Raw genomic sequence first — 15,647 nt, 5'->3', positions numbered from 1 at the left:
TGAAGGGGTGTTTTGGGGTGTTAAGATCTGGTGCTGAGAATATTGTTGGCCAACTTGATGATTTCTTTGATGAGATTGTTGAAGGGAGGAAGAAGCTTTTGGACTTTTGCAGTCATAGGTAGAGAGAGAAAACAGAGAGATTAGGATGGTTGAAAAAAAAAATACTAGGTAGAGGAATCAGTTGTTGGGGGTTGTTGTACCTTTTAACCCTTTCCCTTCCTTCTAATTTTCCCTTTTTTCTTCTATTAAAAAATTTTCTTTATTTATTTTTTTTAATCTTTGGAGCATTCATTGTTTCTACTTTGAAGATAGTAGTAGTTTCTTTTCCCAAAACCAGAGATAACAAATATGCAGGGGAGGGGGACGACAAAGCAGAGCAAATTCTGGGTTTGAACAATCTTAAAATATAAACAGTCTAGTCAAAAAAGGGCACAAGAAAAGAAGGTTAGGACTAATTTTCATGCAGGGCAAACCAGCCTCCTACTTGCTCTCTGATGTTTTTATCTTTCTTACAAGTTACATGGGAGAAAAAGAGCATAGAAGCTTCTTGCGTTTTCGTTTTTATTTTTGTTTTTGTTTTTAAGAAACTGGGGAGAATATCAGAGTCAAATCCTGAATGAATTGTGGTTAAATTAAATATATATATATATATATAGTAGGTAAAGTAATTATTTTAATTACATTGAAAGTAGCTTCCCTCTTGATCCGGTGGTCCAAAGAGGTCCTCTCAAAGTTGTTATAGTAAATGACTAATCATTCTAGTGGTGAAAAAATGATGAAAAAGGGGAGGGGGCCTTAGGGCTGTAGGGAGGGCTGTGAGATTCCTGGGTAGCTTTAATTTCAAAAGCAGCAGCTTCTTTGCCCTCAGGAAGCTTTTGTCTGATTCGGTTCAACTTTGAAAGCAATGGAGTTGATGATGAAAGCTTCGAAGCACATCCCTTCTTCCTGACATGTCTCTTCTTAGTCTCTCTCTCTCCCTCCAAGTTATATTTATCCTTTCTCTTTTATTTTCTCCCTCTTTTGGGGGGGTCTGTGGTATTGTAAACTAAAGAAAATATGGGGGGGGTCACTTTCTCGCTTGTAACCGTATCTCATGCTTTTTGTCCCTGCCGGAAATTCATGCCTTGCCTCCCTTCAAGGGTTCCATGCGAGGAGGCTGAATAAATAAACAAAAAAAAAAGAGCATAAAATAATGGGGGGGGAACACAGACAAAACAAAATCAAGTAGTGAATAAATAAAAGCTAGCACCAAGTTTTGGCAGCAGCAGAAAAATTATGCTTCCAACTGTGCTATGGGCTATACGTACTGAGCAGGATGATTACCCGTTCAACAACACGCCAAGCCCCACATTATCACCCCAAATCATGCTCTTCTTTATTTGTTTTAAAGAAAAGTTCTCAGCTTTTGTTTCCTCTTTACACCGCTTACTAAAATTAGCCAAAAACCGAAAACCAGAAACAAAACAAAAATGACTAAGATCCCAAGAGCCACAGGAGCCATAGCAAGTAAATGCAGAGACAATATCATGCTATGCAGGAAAAAAGTAGTATGATATATTTTAAAAACCATCAAAATCAACAGGGATACTTAAAGTGGTTGTTTGCCTTGTTTCAATTATCCGGAACAAACAGCAGTAACATAACAGTGCTATTGTCAACCAGTTCAGTAGGCTGCATATAACCCTGACAATCCACATTATAAATATGGTCGCATCTGTTGCTAAGGTTCTTGCCATAAGGAGCAATACACTTTCACTGCCTCACTGACTTTCTCTGTCACAAAAAAACACACCAAACAGGGGAGCTAGCAAGAGTGAACTTCATAAAATATGCTTGCATCATAAATATTATAAGTACTATTTTAAAAGAAATGGCTCTGTATGACATTTTACAAAAATTACAAAAGTTACAAAAACACAGCTGGTTCAGACAATGTAATGTGATTTCTGTTAAATTTTGGAAACATATCCAAAAATGTTAACCTATTTACTGTAATTTACATGAGTTCATTAAGAAAATGTGGATGGGCAAAACAGAACGGATTACCAAAAGCACATGTGATAGTATGCCAGAGATGCAAGAAAATGATGCCAAGTAGCATGCATGCCATCTTTATAAATCTTCAAGTATCAAATCCAGGCATTGCAAACTGAGCAGCAAATGCCTCAACCCGATTCCGAAGATCAACAATATCTTTATTATTGTGAAGACCCTTGAGAAACTCTTTCTGCAATTTTCCATGTTCCCTCTGCACAGCACTGGCAATCTGAGCTGCTCTATAAAGAAAGTCAGCGATTGTCTCAAAATCGGACTCTAAACAACCTCTCGATGTCATAGCAGGAGTACCTGAGAAAAATATATAAAATTAGGAAAACTAAGACAAGAATGGAAGAACATATTGGAAGCCAGTACTTTGGCGACAATAAAAACATAAAGAGTATTAGTAAGCGAACCACTATAAATGAACTGCATTCAAAATATAGTAGTTGAAATAAAAGATAAAACATCTGTCTTAATACACTAGGAACCTGTTGTTATTTTAATTATGCTAATTTTAATGTTTTATAAAGCAGGAAACCACAACAATAATTGAGTCACTACATAAAAGAAAAATTAATGATTCATATGATTCTCAACAATGTTTTGAGGCCTCAATACACCCATTGCCAGTTAGCCAGCAAGAAGCACAAGGCCAAAGCACAATATGTGCTCCTTTAGCACCTTCGTAACTTCAAATACCCATAGTAAATGTAATAAACACTCTAACTACCACATGAATTAGTCATTTCTAAATACATTAAAGGGGTAAAAATAACATATTATTGCACTTGAAAGAACTGATACTAGAAAGTTGAGCACAAAATTTTACCATATGCCTCATTTCAATGACTCTGTAACAAAAATCTGGCAACAAACCTAGATAATGTGCATGCAGAACAAAACTAAAGCATGATATAATGCGACCATCTATGAAGCTGTCTTTTCAAAAAAAAAATCATATATGAAGCTGCCAAAAAGCAAGAAGAAATTTCTCCAACTGCAAAGAGAAGAATACCGCTTACCAATTCTCACTCCTCCAGGACAAATAGCACCATTATCACCAAATATAGCAGTTTTATTGAGAGTGATGTGGCACATCTCGCAAACTTTCTCATAGCATTTACCTGGGAAACAGAATAAGAAAGAGTTATTAGAGAGGGAAAGAGAGCAGGAAAGCATCTGCATTAGTACAAACAAGAATGCATTCTGCATATTGATAAAGGCACATATATGGGCTCATTATAGTAATAAATTATTAGAACTAATCAATCTTGTTAAACATCACAAACACATTGACAAATATGGAACATAAATTTTTACTAGCTCAAGAAAACTAACATGGCTAGGATGCTACTTTGAATATAAATTTGTTTTAAGATACTTAAAGCACATGGAATATCATTGGGAAGAAAGCAAGTAGAACCTAAAAATATGAAGAATGTAGGAATGATAACACAAGAACACAGAACCTCTACCCTCTGTTCTAATAAGTATTGCTACGGCATGTGACGCATTGATGTGTGTCCTGTATATCCAGGCAACCTCAAATTGCCTTAGAGCTTAAAACAAATGCCAGTTTTCAAAATAATAATAATTTATTGTGGAAAGCATGGACTAGTGAGAAATAGAAAGAAGGAAAACTTGAATCAAATGAGGTCTACAAGCAATTAGCTCAATTTTCTTTTGATTCTCAAGAAAATTTGACAGCCTTTAAACTCAACTACCAGCTTCTATTTTCACTACACAATTTTTGTTATGGTTAAATATTTTTACAAGATATTATGCCTTTATAATCTTTAATGATATATTTTATTCAAGAGAATTACTTATTTGTACTCTTTACATGGAATTAAACAACTTGGCATAAGGTATCTCTATTTAAAACATGGCCTTGAATAAGACTGGTAAATTTTATTATAAGTTTAACGGCAAGTTGATCCTCACAAGGGATTTTTGATAAATTCCATAATCAATGTGACATTATCCAACAAGAAAACGAAGTTCGCTTCAAAACAAAAATAGAGGCTGACTAGCAAAAGGGAGAAAAGAAAGTGAAAAAAGCCATTAAAAAGTTTTGGGTGAAAATTGGTCACAGGTGATGGACAACAGCAATGTTAACATAATCAAACTAAATCACTGAAAGGAATAACATAATTCCAACAAAAAACAAATTCAAGATGTCAGCACTTAGCACATATTGCCTAACTATGTTAATACACCAGGTTTGTGATATCGAGCGGATAAGATTAGAATACCTGTTAAACCTAGGGTAGTGAGATCCCAGAGCAACAAATGGTTGTCAGTGCCCCCGGTAACCAATTTGCATTTTCTTCTCACCAGAGCAGATGCTAAAGCCTGAGCATTTTTCTTCACCTGTTGCATATATGCTTTGTACCCTGGTGTAGCCACATGCTTTAAGGCTATGGCAAGAGCGGCAATATGATTATTATGAGGTCCCCCTTGTAATGATGGAAAAACAGCAAAGTTTATCTTTTCCTCGAAATCATACTGACTACCACAATCACCATTACTGAGAGACATTCCTTGTTTTCTTGATTTTGCACCCCTCCTGTAAAAGATTATACCTCCCCTTGGGCCCCGCAGACTTTTGTGAGTTGTTGAAGTAACAATATCACAGTAGTCAAATGGACTGGCACATTCCTGTAATGGACAATAGTGAACATCCTGGTAGGGGAAAGAAAAACACATAATGCCTTACATAAAAAGGCAAATATGGAAAGAGAGATCAACCTGAAGAGACATTACATGTCAAAGCTAGTATTTTTCTTTCAAGGGATGCAGCATCATAAGACGGATTTTTTCCTTTTTTTTAGGGGGGGAGGGCGTGGTGGTGCAGTATTCAGTACAACCAAAAACCTCAGCATACAATTCTACTATTTTCAAGCTTGAGATACACACAATCCTTCCCGTTATTTTGTACTCATATAACACTAACAATTAGATCTGAGAAGTGTTGTTCCCTTGAGCACCACAGTGGAAAACACCTTGTCGAAAATCAACAGTCTATACCTTTGAATTTCGTAAGTATCAAGGATGAGCTAGTAACAGCAAAACAAGCAGAGCACCCTAAATGAATTCAGCATAAAGCCAACTGGACACTAACTATAAAAATGATATGATCACTAGCCCAATAACAATCAAAATTAAATTCTATAACTAGCAGTCTCCAAAATATCACCTTTTCTCTGAAATAAGTAGACTCAACCAACCAAAAGGAGAGACAAAAAAAAGAAAAGAAACACCAATTTCCCTCACTAACAAGAACAAAGGATGAGGTGTATGTGCATTTATATGTGTATAGACTCAAAGGATCATGTGCTTTAGGTGACATATTACCAAGTGTTATCAACTCAAAGTTGTTAAGGAAGGAGAAGGTAAAAATGAAAATCTTAGATGATCCATTTATGGCTTACAAAGTCAGTTCATGATCATTATATGATAAATCAGTCTATCTCACAAAACCAAATAGACAAATTTTACCTAAGCTCGACTAAATAGCCAGTTCAGGATAAGTTACAAATGCTGTTTGCAAATACAAATTCACAGACTGATATGATTTGCTTTTCACAAAATAAAGCTTAAGTTTTCTCTCTAAAGGTTAAGTGAAGTTAGTTTTTCTTCCTTTCCTTAAATGTAAATGTGAGCATATCTTTTCAGTTGAGTTCAGTTGCATAGCATTGAAGGTTGTGGTGTGTGAATTGCATGCATATTTGGCAAACAAACAGTACCATTAGTGATAATTTGCCAACAGCATGCTACTAGTAAGTTAATCTAAGTGTTCTCAAAGCACCATATACTTTTATAGATTACATAAGCAATTTCACACAGGCCTATTACTATCCAAATGAATCGCAAGAAACCAAATAACCCAGGCAAAAATTGCCAGAAACCTCAACTCAGGGCACAAAAATCTTTATATTAGAATCAAAACGTCAAGCCAATAACTAATCAAAGCAAGTCAAGTCCAAACCTTAGCAGCCACGAGACCACTAATATGAGCCATATCACACATCAACGCTGCTCCACATCTATCCGCAATCTGCCTAAACCTAGCATAGTCCCACTCCCTAGGATATGAACTACCACCACAAATAAGTATCTTAGGCCGATAATCAAGTGCCTTCTCCTCAAGCTTATCATAATCAATATACCCTGTTTGCGGATTCACCTTATAAGGAAAACTCTCAAAAAATATGGAAGCAGCAGATACTTTCTTCCCACCCGGCATATACCATCCATGACTCATATGCCCTCCGGATGGTGAATCCAACCCCATGATCCTATCACCTGGCAACAAAAGTCCGGTATAAACAGCGAAATTCGCGTAAGTACATGAATATGGCTGTACATTGACTCCCCATTTCTCGGAATCAAGACTAAAAGCTGCCAATGCACGCTCGTGACATAGGGTTTCGATTTGATCAATAAAATGATTGCCCGTGTAGTACCTTGCTCCAGGCATTCCTTCGGAGTATTTGTTCGTCAAATGGCTTCCCAAAGCTTCCATCACAGCTCGGCACACGAAGTTTTCAGAAGCAATAAGCTCAATTCCAAAGAATTGCCTTTGCTTTTCCTTGTTCATGATTTCACTCAATTCCGGATCCGCCTCTTCGAGCGGTTGGTTTCCCCATGACCGGACCGCGGCTCGTCTTTGGTCCAGACCGGGCTCGGTAGCTAACCGTTTACAAATGTTGGAAACAGATTGGGAATCCCTATGTCTTTTCACGCACATGGATTGCCCTAAAATCCTAATTTCTTCATCTTCCTTGATGTGATTTATGTGCGCGCCGTTCTCGAACCAAGAGGCACCTTCGTCTTTTCTTTCGAGGAATTGTAACGGAATGGGCCGGACCGGGTTCGATGAGCAGCGACAGCTGGTGTCGATTTGAAGCGAAATCGAATCGTCTGCAATGGAAGTTTTAGTAAAACCCAGAGACAGACCCGATTCAGCGTGAGATAAATCCATTACCCTAAAAAAAGGGGAATTTTATAAAAATTGAAGTGTTTGGGGAAACTTTTTCAGGTGGGGAAGAGCGTACAGCCCTTTAATGGAAGGTGTAAAAGCAACAGAAACAGCGGCAACAGTTTCTAAAGCAATTACAACGGAAATAACGAAGCCTTGGCTGATTCGATGGTGGAGCAGAAGCAGACCTTTCCATAGAAAAAATTTGAAAAAAAGAATAAGGTCTCCTTTTTTCCAACTGAGTCCCTGAACCTTGCACAATGGAGATGTATGTACAAACTAGACAGGAATGGAGAGATAATTATGATGAAGGCTTCCCTTTGTGACTGGGTGGCAGACGAAGACGAGGGAATGAACCTGGATCATATTTTGGGCCTCGTGAGTTTTTTCACCGGGAACAACAGCTGGGCATACGGGCCTGCCCCGGTGATATTACACGTGGCGTAAATGGACTAGAGCTGGCTTGCGGAGAATGTTTCCTTCGTCTCGACTCATGTAGACAGAACTCCAGTTAGGTTCAAGCTTGTTTTGCCCTTTTCGGTCGAAGAACAAGGTTGGTCCCCAACGTGGAAATTGGAATGGGCCATGGTGCATTTGTTTTTCATGTTTCCTATGCATAATAACTAATACCATTATATTAAAGTATCCAATTGATTTCCATGCTGCACTTTTTTTCTGTTTTTATCTGTTTGGGTTCAGAAAAATGTATATAATAATAAAATAATAATTTTTTAACCTTCATAACTAAAGTGCTTTTTAAAATAATTTTTTTATAATTTTAACTATTTTTAATCTAAAAAAAAATTTTGAATAAAATTATCTTTATTATAAGTCAAGTTGAAAAAAAATATTATTATTACATATTAAATTCAAAATGTTGTTACTTTTATCATGTTAGGAAAAAAGTTATTATATATGATGTTAAAAAAAAATATTATTATACTTCATGTTGAAAAAAAAATCATTATTATACATCACATTGAAAATAAAATTATTACACATTATGTTGAAAAAAAATTATTACATATCATATTAAAAAAATTATTAAATGTCATATTGAAAAATGTCATTGTTACATATTAAGTTCAAAATGTTACTACATGTTATATTAAAAAAAATTGTTACACATCATATTAAAAAAAAATTGTTATACAACATGTTAAAAAAAATTATTACACGTTATATTAAAAAAATGTTATAATAATCTCTCAAAGTTTTTACACACTTGAGCATTTAACTTATTAATTGATATATCATCTCTTAGTCTAAAGAGTAGGGTTCGAATCTTTTTTTTTCTCAATTATAAAAAAAAATCTCCTAAAGCCTTTACACATAGTAGAGAACATTTTTCCAATAAATTTTTTTACAAAATTATTAGGAAGTGATATAAATAAAATTTTTTTATGAAATGATTAAGAAGTGATATAAACGAAATTATTAAGAAGTAATACAAAGTTTTGCGATTCATCAACAAAATCATCCAGTAAGGATTTTTTTAAAAATTTTTTATAAGGTTTTTCCAAATTAAAGATAGATGGAAGCAATTGAAACATAAAAATCATTTTCTTTCATATAGTTCGTTTTCACTTTTTTTTTCACTTTCTCTTTATTTCAATTTTGCACCAACTTTAAAAAATTTAAGCTTTTTGTTTATTTCAAGATTACGAAAAATCTTGTACCATTCATTTTCTGTCCTCTACATACAAAATGCAAAAATCATTTTCTTTCTTACCGTTCTTTTTCAACTTTTTTTCCTTTTTCACTTTCTCTTTATTTCAAATTTGCACCAAATTTGAAAAAATTAAAAATCTTTTATTTATTTCAAGATGAATGAAAAATCTCGAACTATTTTTTTCTTTTTTATTTAAAATTTTTTAATTATTAAAATTTTTGAAAAGAAATTGAGTAAACAAAAAACATCATTTTAAATGGTTTAAAAAACATGAGAAAGTTGGGAGAACGAGATGGATAGTGTTTTGGATGATGTGAGTGAAAAATCGAAAATATCTAATTTATTTGAAAGGGTTTTAAGAATATTTTTGTTAAATTGTAACAAAAGTCAAATAAAAACAATTAATTTTATATTTAACTTTATTTTTAAAATAAATTTATAAAGTTAACTATTTCTCATAATTTGTTCTACTGATTATCGCTCATCCTTACCTTTTTTTAATACTAAAATGGATTGGAGAGGAAAAAGAGAGTCGAATGCTTTAGATAGAAAGAAGACGTGAGAAATTAAAAATTAGGATTTTCATTTTGGGCTAAGATTTATATACAAAATTTAAAACGGCATAATTTTAAAATTAAGAGAGAGAGAAAGTTTGTTCCTGTCGAACTCATTATTTGACCAAAATGCAGCTTAAGTCCAAATCCAATTTCAATGAGGTGTTTTAGGTATAATTTATATGGTTATGTATTTAATTAAATAGTAATTTTATTGGTAAAATAAAATAATGAGAAATCTTTTTTTAAAAAATATCAACAAAATATGATTAACATAAATAAAAATAAAATATTCAATTAATATAAATTACTAATGCATAAATGCTATGAATGATTTTAAAAGCTTACATTCGTTATATTTACACAATCAAATTACAAATATAATATATGCTTATATACATAACCATTTACATAAATAAAAGAAGGTATGATATAAGTTATGAACTTTGTTATTAAAAATTGAATCAATCTTTTGAAATAATATAAGCTTTTAATATTATATTTTGAATGATATTTTTATTCATGGATTATGTTGTTGTTGTCAATAAAATTTGACGATTTCAATATTAATATATCTTTAATAACACAAATATTAATATATAAATTTAAGAATAATTACTGTCAGCATATGTCATTTTCTTAATTTTAATTTTATTTAATTAGAATTTTTATTATTAACAAAATATTATTATATTCTCAACATAAAAAATATAAATATTTAAAAAATATAAAAGAGAATATAAAATATTATAAGCGCGGTAACCGGAAAGATACGTACAATTGAATAATTTCTATTTATTTTTTCCTTGCTTCCCAGTTCAGCTAACCAAGTGAAGCCCAGCCCAGCATCAGGATAAAGACAGAAACGTTCTTCTCCTGGAAGAGGTCCGTGGATTCGATGCTTTTAGCTGTGCAGTCCATGGAGTCCTCTTCATCGTCGACTTCGTCGAATTTTCTATCTTTTTGGAATTATCTCAATCTGCTACTATTCCGACCGATTATCGCAATCTTTTTCGTCCTCTCCTTCATTTTTCTATGTAATTTTTTTTTATCAAATTCGTAATTTTATTTTTCGTAATTGAAGGATTTTATTGGCTGATAATCAAGTGTTTTTTTTCCCTTTGAATTTATAAATTCGAACTTATAGGGTGGTGGTTGGCATGGAAGTTAGTTCTGGTACACGTGCCACTGGTTCAAGAAATTTTCGGTCTGAGAAAAAAACCGGTTAAACCAAAGCCGCCGACTCGTCGATTATCGAGATATTATAACAGCATCAACGCTCAAAGTTCTTCTTCTCAGTAGGTAATTTATTTATTTGTTTATTTATTGTTTCTCTTCTGATTAATCTCAATTAACTCTGTCTCCGATCAGTTGGTTTGACATGAAACATCTGACTTGTTCTTTGTTATATTACGTTCTGTGTAGCTTGTAAAAGATTGTATTTGATTGAATTGTTCGGGTTTCTATTTAAGTGTTAATTAATTGATCTTTTTTGAAGAACATAGTTTGACAAGGGGATGTCAATTAAGTTAAGGTGAAATGGATGTGATCATCGGCACTGTTAAGCAATGCGAACCCTTACTATGGGAGAAACTTTGCTATGATTTCAAAGGTGGTAATAAGCAGTTTTATCACCCTGTGGTACACCATCTGCGCCTGGTGTGCAGCTGCAGTTAGTTTAGAATGAAAGGGATGACTTCCTATTGTACAAATAAACAAGGCAAGGTTAACTCATTTTTCTGCTTTAGACCTTGAAAGGTGTAATTTGGTAATTGGGATTTATTACTGTGCACACTCTTGAAGGCACCTACAGGGATTTCATTCCTTTTGCTGCCATCCGGGATGCAATGAAAGAGGAATTTTGTCAAAAAAGAAAAGGTGATTAGCCAATGGTTAATTTACAAATAGAAGTGTCAAAGGTTAATATTCTTTTACATGCTCTTAATTTTGCATACTCTCTATAGTCAGTCAGTTAGTGAGAAGAATCTTGTATAATGGTTGGAATTCTGTTCCTTTGCAGTAGTTTGTTTTTAAAGGGTTTTCCTTTTGTTAGTTAGTTTGTTTTACTTATGCTAGTGTTGGGGTTTCCTATGTGCGTCTCTCTCTTGGCCTGTTCCTTATTTACTTTTCACTTGTACTCTTATTGTAAAGACCTCCTCCTCCTTGTAATTTAAATTATCTAAAGGTGCATCTAAATGCTAAGAGGAGAGAGGGGAGGAAATATTATTAAATTTGTCAAAGTGGCTTGCGTTTCTGTCAATTCTTCTTTCATATGTGCCTATAATTATCACTGGCATGTTTAATCTGTGTGGGTCATTAACTTGGTTTATCTTATACTGCAAAAGAGGTGAATTGACTTTTTCTATGAATTGATTTGTGAAGTATTTTCATCCACAATCTGAGTGCACCTTCTGTGTAGATGATGGCAGCCATAAAGCTCCGTTTTCAAATGATGGAACCCAACTGAATGCTGGCAGTTCACAATATAGAAGACAGCTCAGAGTGCAGGAGATCGAAATTCTTCATCTCCTTCATGCTTTGAAGGACCAGAATGGATCTCATTTCCAAAATAGCAAATGCAAACTTGTTAATTGGTTGATGTAAAAGAAGGAATTGACATTACACTTTATGATATCAGGAGGATTGGAGAATGTAGTTTCTGCTTCTGTAAATAGATTTTAATTGGTTGTAAAGAATTGGGTTCTTGAAAATATACGTGATTATCAAAAGCTTGCTGATCTCTCTTGTTCCATTTGACTTTAATGTTAGTTGAGTGGCAGGTACATTTATGTCACTGAAATTAGCTTTCCTGTGAAAGTAAAATATAAGTGATTTGGCATCTCACATCAGCAATCAGCAATCAGAAATGGCTACAGAACCTTATTATGAAACGGTGGCGGAAGGGCTTGAGCAATGCTCAATTAATTTCCTGTTCTTCTCCCTGGGTGTGATGACATGGGAGCACAAAGACTGGGAAGAGAATCACAGCTATTACCCTTGATAGGGACTTTTCTGAATGCGACTTCTAAGTTGCAAGATGCAAGTGCTTTGATAGGCACCTATGCCAAACAGCAGACGTGGTAAAACGAGGATGGCCAAGCTGTTCTTAGTCTCATTGTCAGACTCTGAAGTTAAAGAAGATTCTGCTATGGAACGCTATTATTAACCTTTCTCGAGGTTCTTCCTACATGTTTGTGAGTGATGGACGCAAATTTTCAGTTAAAGAGGAATGACCGCAGATGGGTACAGCATCGGGAATATAGGCTCTAGGATATGCGCATGTATGTAGTGAAAAGCAGGTTCAAGGTGGAGTTGAAATCTGAAGGACATAGGATAGAAGAAATTTTCACATCCAGGCTCTGCCTGACAACTGAAATTTACTCAAAATTTGCCTGCTGACTTGATTTGAAAAGCTGGTGTTTCAGCATATAGGGGTTGACAAACATCAAAGCACATTTCGAATTACACCAACACAATATACATGGGGATGCCAAGCAAAGAAAAAGAAAAGGAAGAGATTTTGCTTTAACAAATCAATTAATGTGAATATTCTTAGTTGTACAAGTGTTTTGCCCCCTTTGAGACCATGAAAACTGAATTTGACAACATCGAAACCAAGGGTCACGTCATAGGCAAAATAGCAAAGGAAATGTTCAACAGAAAAAGCCTTCACATGCTGAAGAGATGGTCAGAGTGCCAATGCAAGTATCTATCCCCATTTGGATTGCTGAGCTTATAAAACAACATTATCGGTCATCCACTCCAGTTGTTGCAGGTTGCCCAGAAGATTTTTCAGTGGCCACACTTGCTTTCTTACTACCTGGCCCTGAAGAAACTTTAACCATCGCTGGTCTGACAAGTCGATCCCCAAGGAGAAATCCACGGCGAAATTCTTGGATTATAATCCCTTCCTTGAACTCTTGAGACTCCTCACGTGCTATCGCTTCATGTAGCTGTAACAGACAAGTGAATCAATAATGAAATGGCTGGGAATATCAGGTGGCTAATTTCCATTTGCCAATGACTATCATCCAAAGTCTACAAGTTTATTGTTTCAATCAAACTTCTGAATGGTGTATTTTTATTTTGGGCTCAAAATAGGGACAACATGCAATTTCATCATATACTGGAGTGGAATATGCCTAAATCAATAACGTATTGCAAGACTAACTAATGCCAGCCGGATGGCATAGTATTATCTTAGCCAATGATCCAGACAGGAAAACCAAACTGAATGATAGAAAACTATAGCCCTTAGTTATATGCAATCTTGCTTCATAATTTTCTTTGTCAATACCTAGAATGTCCTGATTCAAATTGTAGATATGCATACTTTCAGTGCTGGAGATGCATGGCATCTAACTCTTGAGGTTAAAAGCAAGTTCCAATTGATCACAGGTACCTAGCCCAAACTTGAACTATAGTTTCCTAATGTATGTCACTCACTTAACATTCCATCACATGCAAGCCTCAAAGATAATCAGGCTAACACATGGAGCTTGAAACTAAAACCAAGCCTGAAACACAAACTGAACCAAGGAAAGTTGAATAGAGACAAAACCCCAGCCAAATTGAACCCAAGTGCCTCCTTGACTGAAGATTTGGATTATATAGTACTATTCTCAAAGGCCTTCTTCAAAAACTTAAGCTTATAGGCAACTAACTGAACCATGCATATATATGTCCAAAACTTGCAATATACTTTTCCAATGTGACTGAATTAAACAAAGCCCTACTATGACTAGTACCAAGAAAACAGATATTATGCACAGCATTAAAAAAAAACACTTACAGAGGGATCAAAGGGCTTTCCAACAGTTTGTACAACAGCCACTCGCAAACTCCTCAAGATCTCCACATACTGCTTGTATATGCCCTGATAACTCATATCTATTTTATTTTCCTTCTCCGTTTCCGGTTTTATTTGTTGCTTGGCTCTCTCAAAACTGTCCACCATGGGCAAAAGATTCTCAATCACGTCTCCTTGGGCATCAGACCTTGTTGTAAGTCTCTCCTTCTCCCATCTTTTGCGGAAATTATCAAAATCAGCTTGCAAACGGACATATTTCTCTTTCCCAGTGGTTATCTCTGCAGACAACTCCAAAACTTTTTTTTCCAATCCATTCTTCTTATTTTGTATAATGCTTATTCTACTCTCTATCTCAGATACAATCCTATCATCTCCATTGAGAAGAGCCTCCTTGTAAACTTTAATCATGGCCTTTAAACTTGGCAAATTTTCTCCTACTGATGTTTTTACGTCGTCCTGATAAAATTACTTCATAAAATTAATACTCCTATAAACAATGAAACAATAATAAGTATTTGTTATCAATTCAAATTACCATCTCTAGCTAATTTTCCTCTACCACGATGATAATAAAAAGAAGGAAATTCAACAAATCTTTTCCTTTTAATGCAACAGAAGACAACACCTTCAACAATAGGACAATATAACGACAGAATGAATGAGATAAAAAATTAGAACAAAAAAAGAAACAAGAACCCAGAAGGGAAAAAAATGAACTTACAGTGGGAGCAGACTCTTGGGCTGAAAGAGAAGCCTTGAAAGTAAGCCTTTTGGGATTCTTGTACCTGTTCAAAGGGAACGAAAGGTTGGATGGAGAAAACCCAGATATGGGCTTTGAAAAACGAGGCTTTCGATGGAGAGATTGAAGGGTTAACAAAGGTAGTTTGTTGTCTTTTGAGGGCTTTAAAGAAGAAGAAGATGAAGCTGCAAAGTGAGGAGCCAACAGAGAATGGTTAGAGAATGATACAGCCATTGCTTTATGTATAATTGTAGCAGATGAATCTAAGATTGCTAACGTTTCTAACAGATTTATGTCAGAAAATTGAAGGGTACTTAAATTAAACCCAAGATAAAGGGACAATAACAGACAGCCCTACGGCTTCCTTGCTAGAATTGCTTGCCTTTGCCGAACAGTGTTGGTAGAAGATATGTCTGGAGCTTGAGGAGAGTTCGACTGACTAATTTATCCTTGGGCTGTAGAGATTCAAGAGGACATGGGTCTGGCTCTTTTTTGGACAGAAAACCCAATACAAACCCAATGAGCCTTATTAATACAGTTAAATCCAAACCCAATGAGCCTTATTAATTCGAGCCTTTAATCATATTAACTCAGTTGCTCCTACCAAGTTATCAAAACTTGGTTTTAGGGGTTTAAAATGTCCAAATTTAACTAACATTTAAACTAAGAGAAAACAAATAAAATTCCATTAATTGAACATATATATTTTAAAAGATGGAGTAGCAATCTTTAAATAAGCTACATGGAGTTGTGGCTATGAATTTTTGGAATCCCAAAATTGATGTTTTGAGTAAAAGCAAGCACACTTCAATTATATAAATAATAATAATTAGTCAAAATATTATTTG

General features: G+C 34.7%; 3 protein-coding genes across 7 annotated transcripts; 1 reads left to right on the top strand and 2 right to left on the bottom strand.

Annotated features, from left to right (window-relative positions):
• Positions 1-1,819: 1,819 nt before the first annotated feature.
• SHM7 (serine hydroxymethyltransferase 7) lies at positions 1,820-7,523 on the bottom strand. Its single transcript, XM_021428296.2, has 4 exons — positions 6,032-7,523; positions 4,296-4,701; positions 3,063-3,164; positions 1,820-2,346 (listed from the first exon to the last, which is right to left on the bottom strand). Exons 1-4 carry the CDS (start codon positions 7,025-7,027, stop codon positions 2,123-2,125), a joined length of 1,728 nt encoding a protein of 575 aa, XP_021283971.1. The 5' UTR covers positions 7,028-7,523; the 3' UTR covers positions 1,820-2,122.
• A 2,555-nt stretch (positions 7,524-10,078) lies between these two features.
• On the top strand, positions 10,079-12,618 carry LOC110417003 (uncharacterized). 5 transcript variants are annotated; one of them, XR_002445278.2, is made up of 3 exons: positions 10,079-10,287; positions 10,398-11,128; positions 11,670-12,618. XR_002445278.2 is itself a non-coding variant. In XM_021429162.2 (3 exons), the coding sequence occupies exons 1-2, from the start codon at positions 10,149-10,151 to the stop codon at positions 10,550-10,552; spliced, it is 294 nt and encodes a 97-aa protein (XP_021284837.1). In that variant the 5' UTR covers positions 10,079-10,148; the 3' UTR covers positions 10,756-12,618. The 5 variants fall into 5 exon arrangements, 3 of the variants coding, with proteins under 3 accessions (XP_021284837.1, XP_021284838.1, XP_021284836.1); XR_002445279.2 differs by having other exon boundaries at positions 10,398-11,169; XM_021429162.2 differs by having other exon boundaries at positions 10,398-10,552; positions 10,756-12,618.
• Positions 12,619-12,738: 120 nt separating this feature from the next.
• On the bottom strand, positions 12,739-15,200 carry LOC110417002 (Co-chaperone GrpE family protein). Its single transcript, XM_021429160.1, has 3 exons — positions 14,782-15,200; positions 14,043-14,516; positions 12,739-13,203 (listed from the first exon to the last, which is right to left on the bottom strand). Exons 1-3 carry the CDS (start codon positions 15,031-15,033, stop codon positions 12,997-12,999), a joined length of 933 nt encoding a protein of 310 aa, XP_021284835.1. The 5' UTR covers positions 15,034-15,200; the 3' UTR covers positions 12,739-12,996.
• Positions 15,201-15,647: the final 447 nt, after the last annotated feature.

The sequence above is a fragment of the Theobroma umbraticum genome, unplaced genomic scaffold (assembly GCF_002168275.2).
Source record: "Theobroma umbraticum cultivar Fairchild unplaced genomic scaffold, ASM216827v3 scaffold_51.0, whole genome shotgun sequence".
NCBI lineage: Eukaryota > Viridiplantae > Streptophyta > Magnoliopsida > Malvales > Malvaceae > Theobroma > Theobroma umbraticum.
This window is presented reverse-complemented; position numbering and strand designations above follow the sequence as displayed.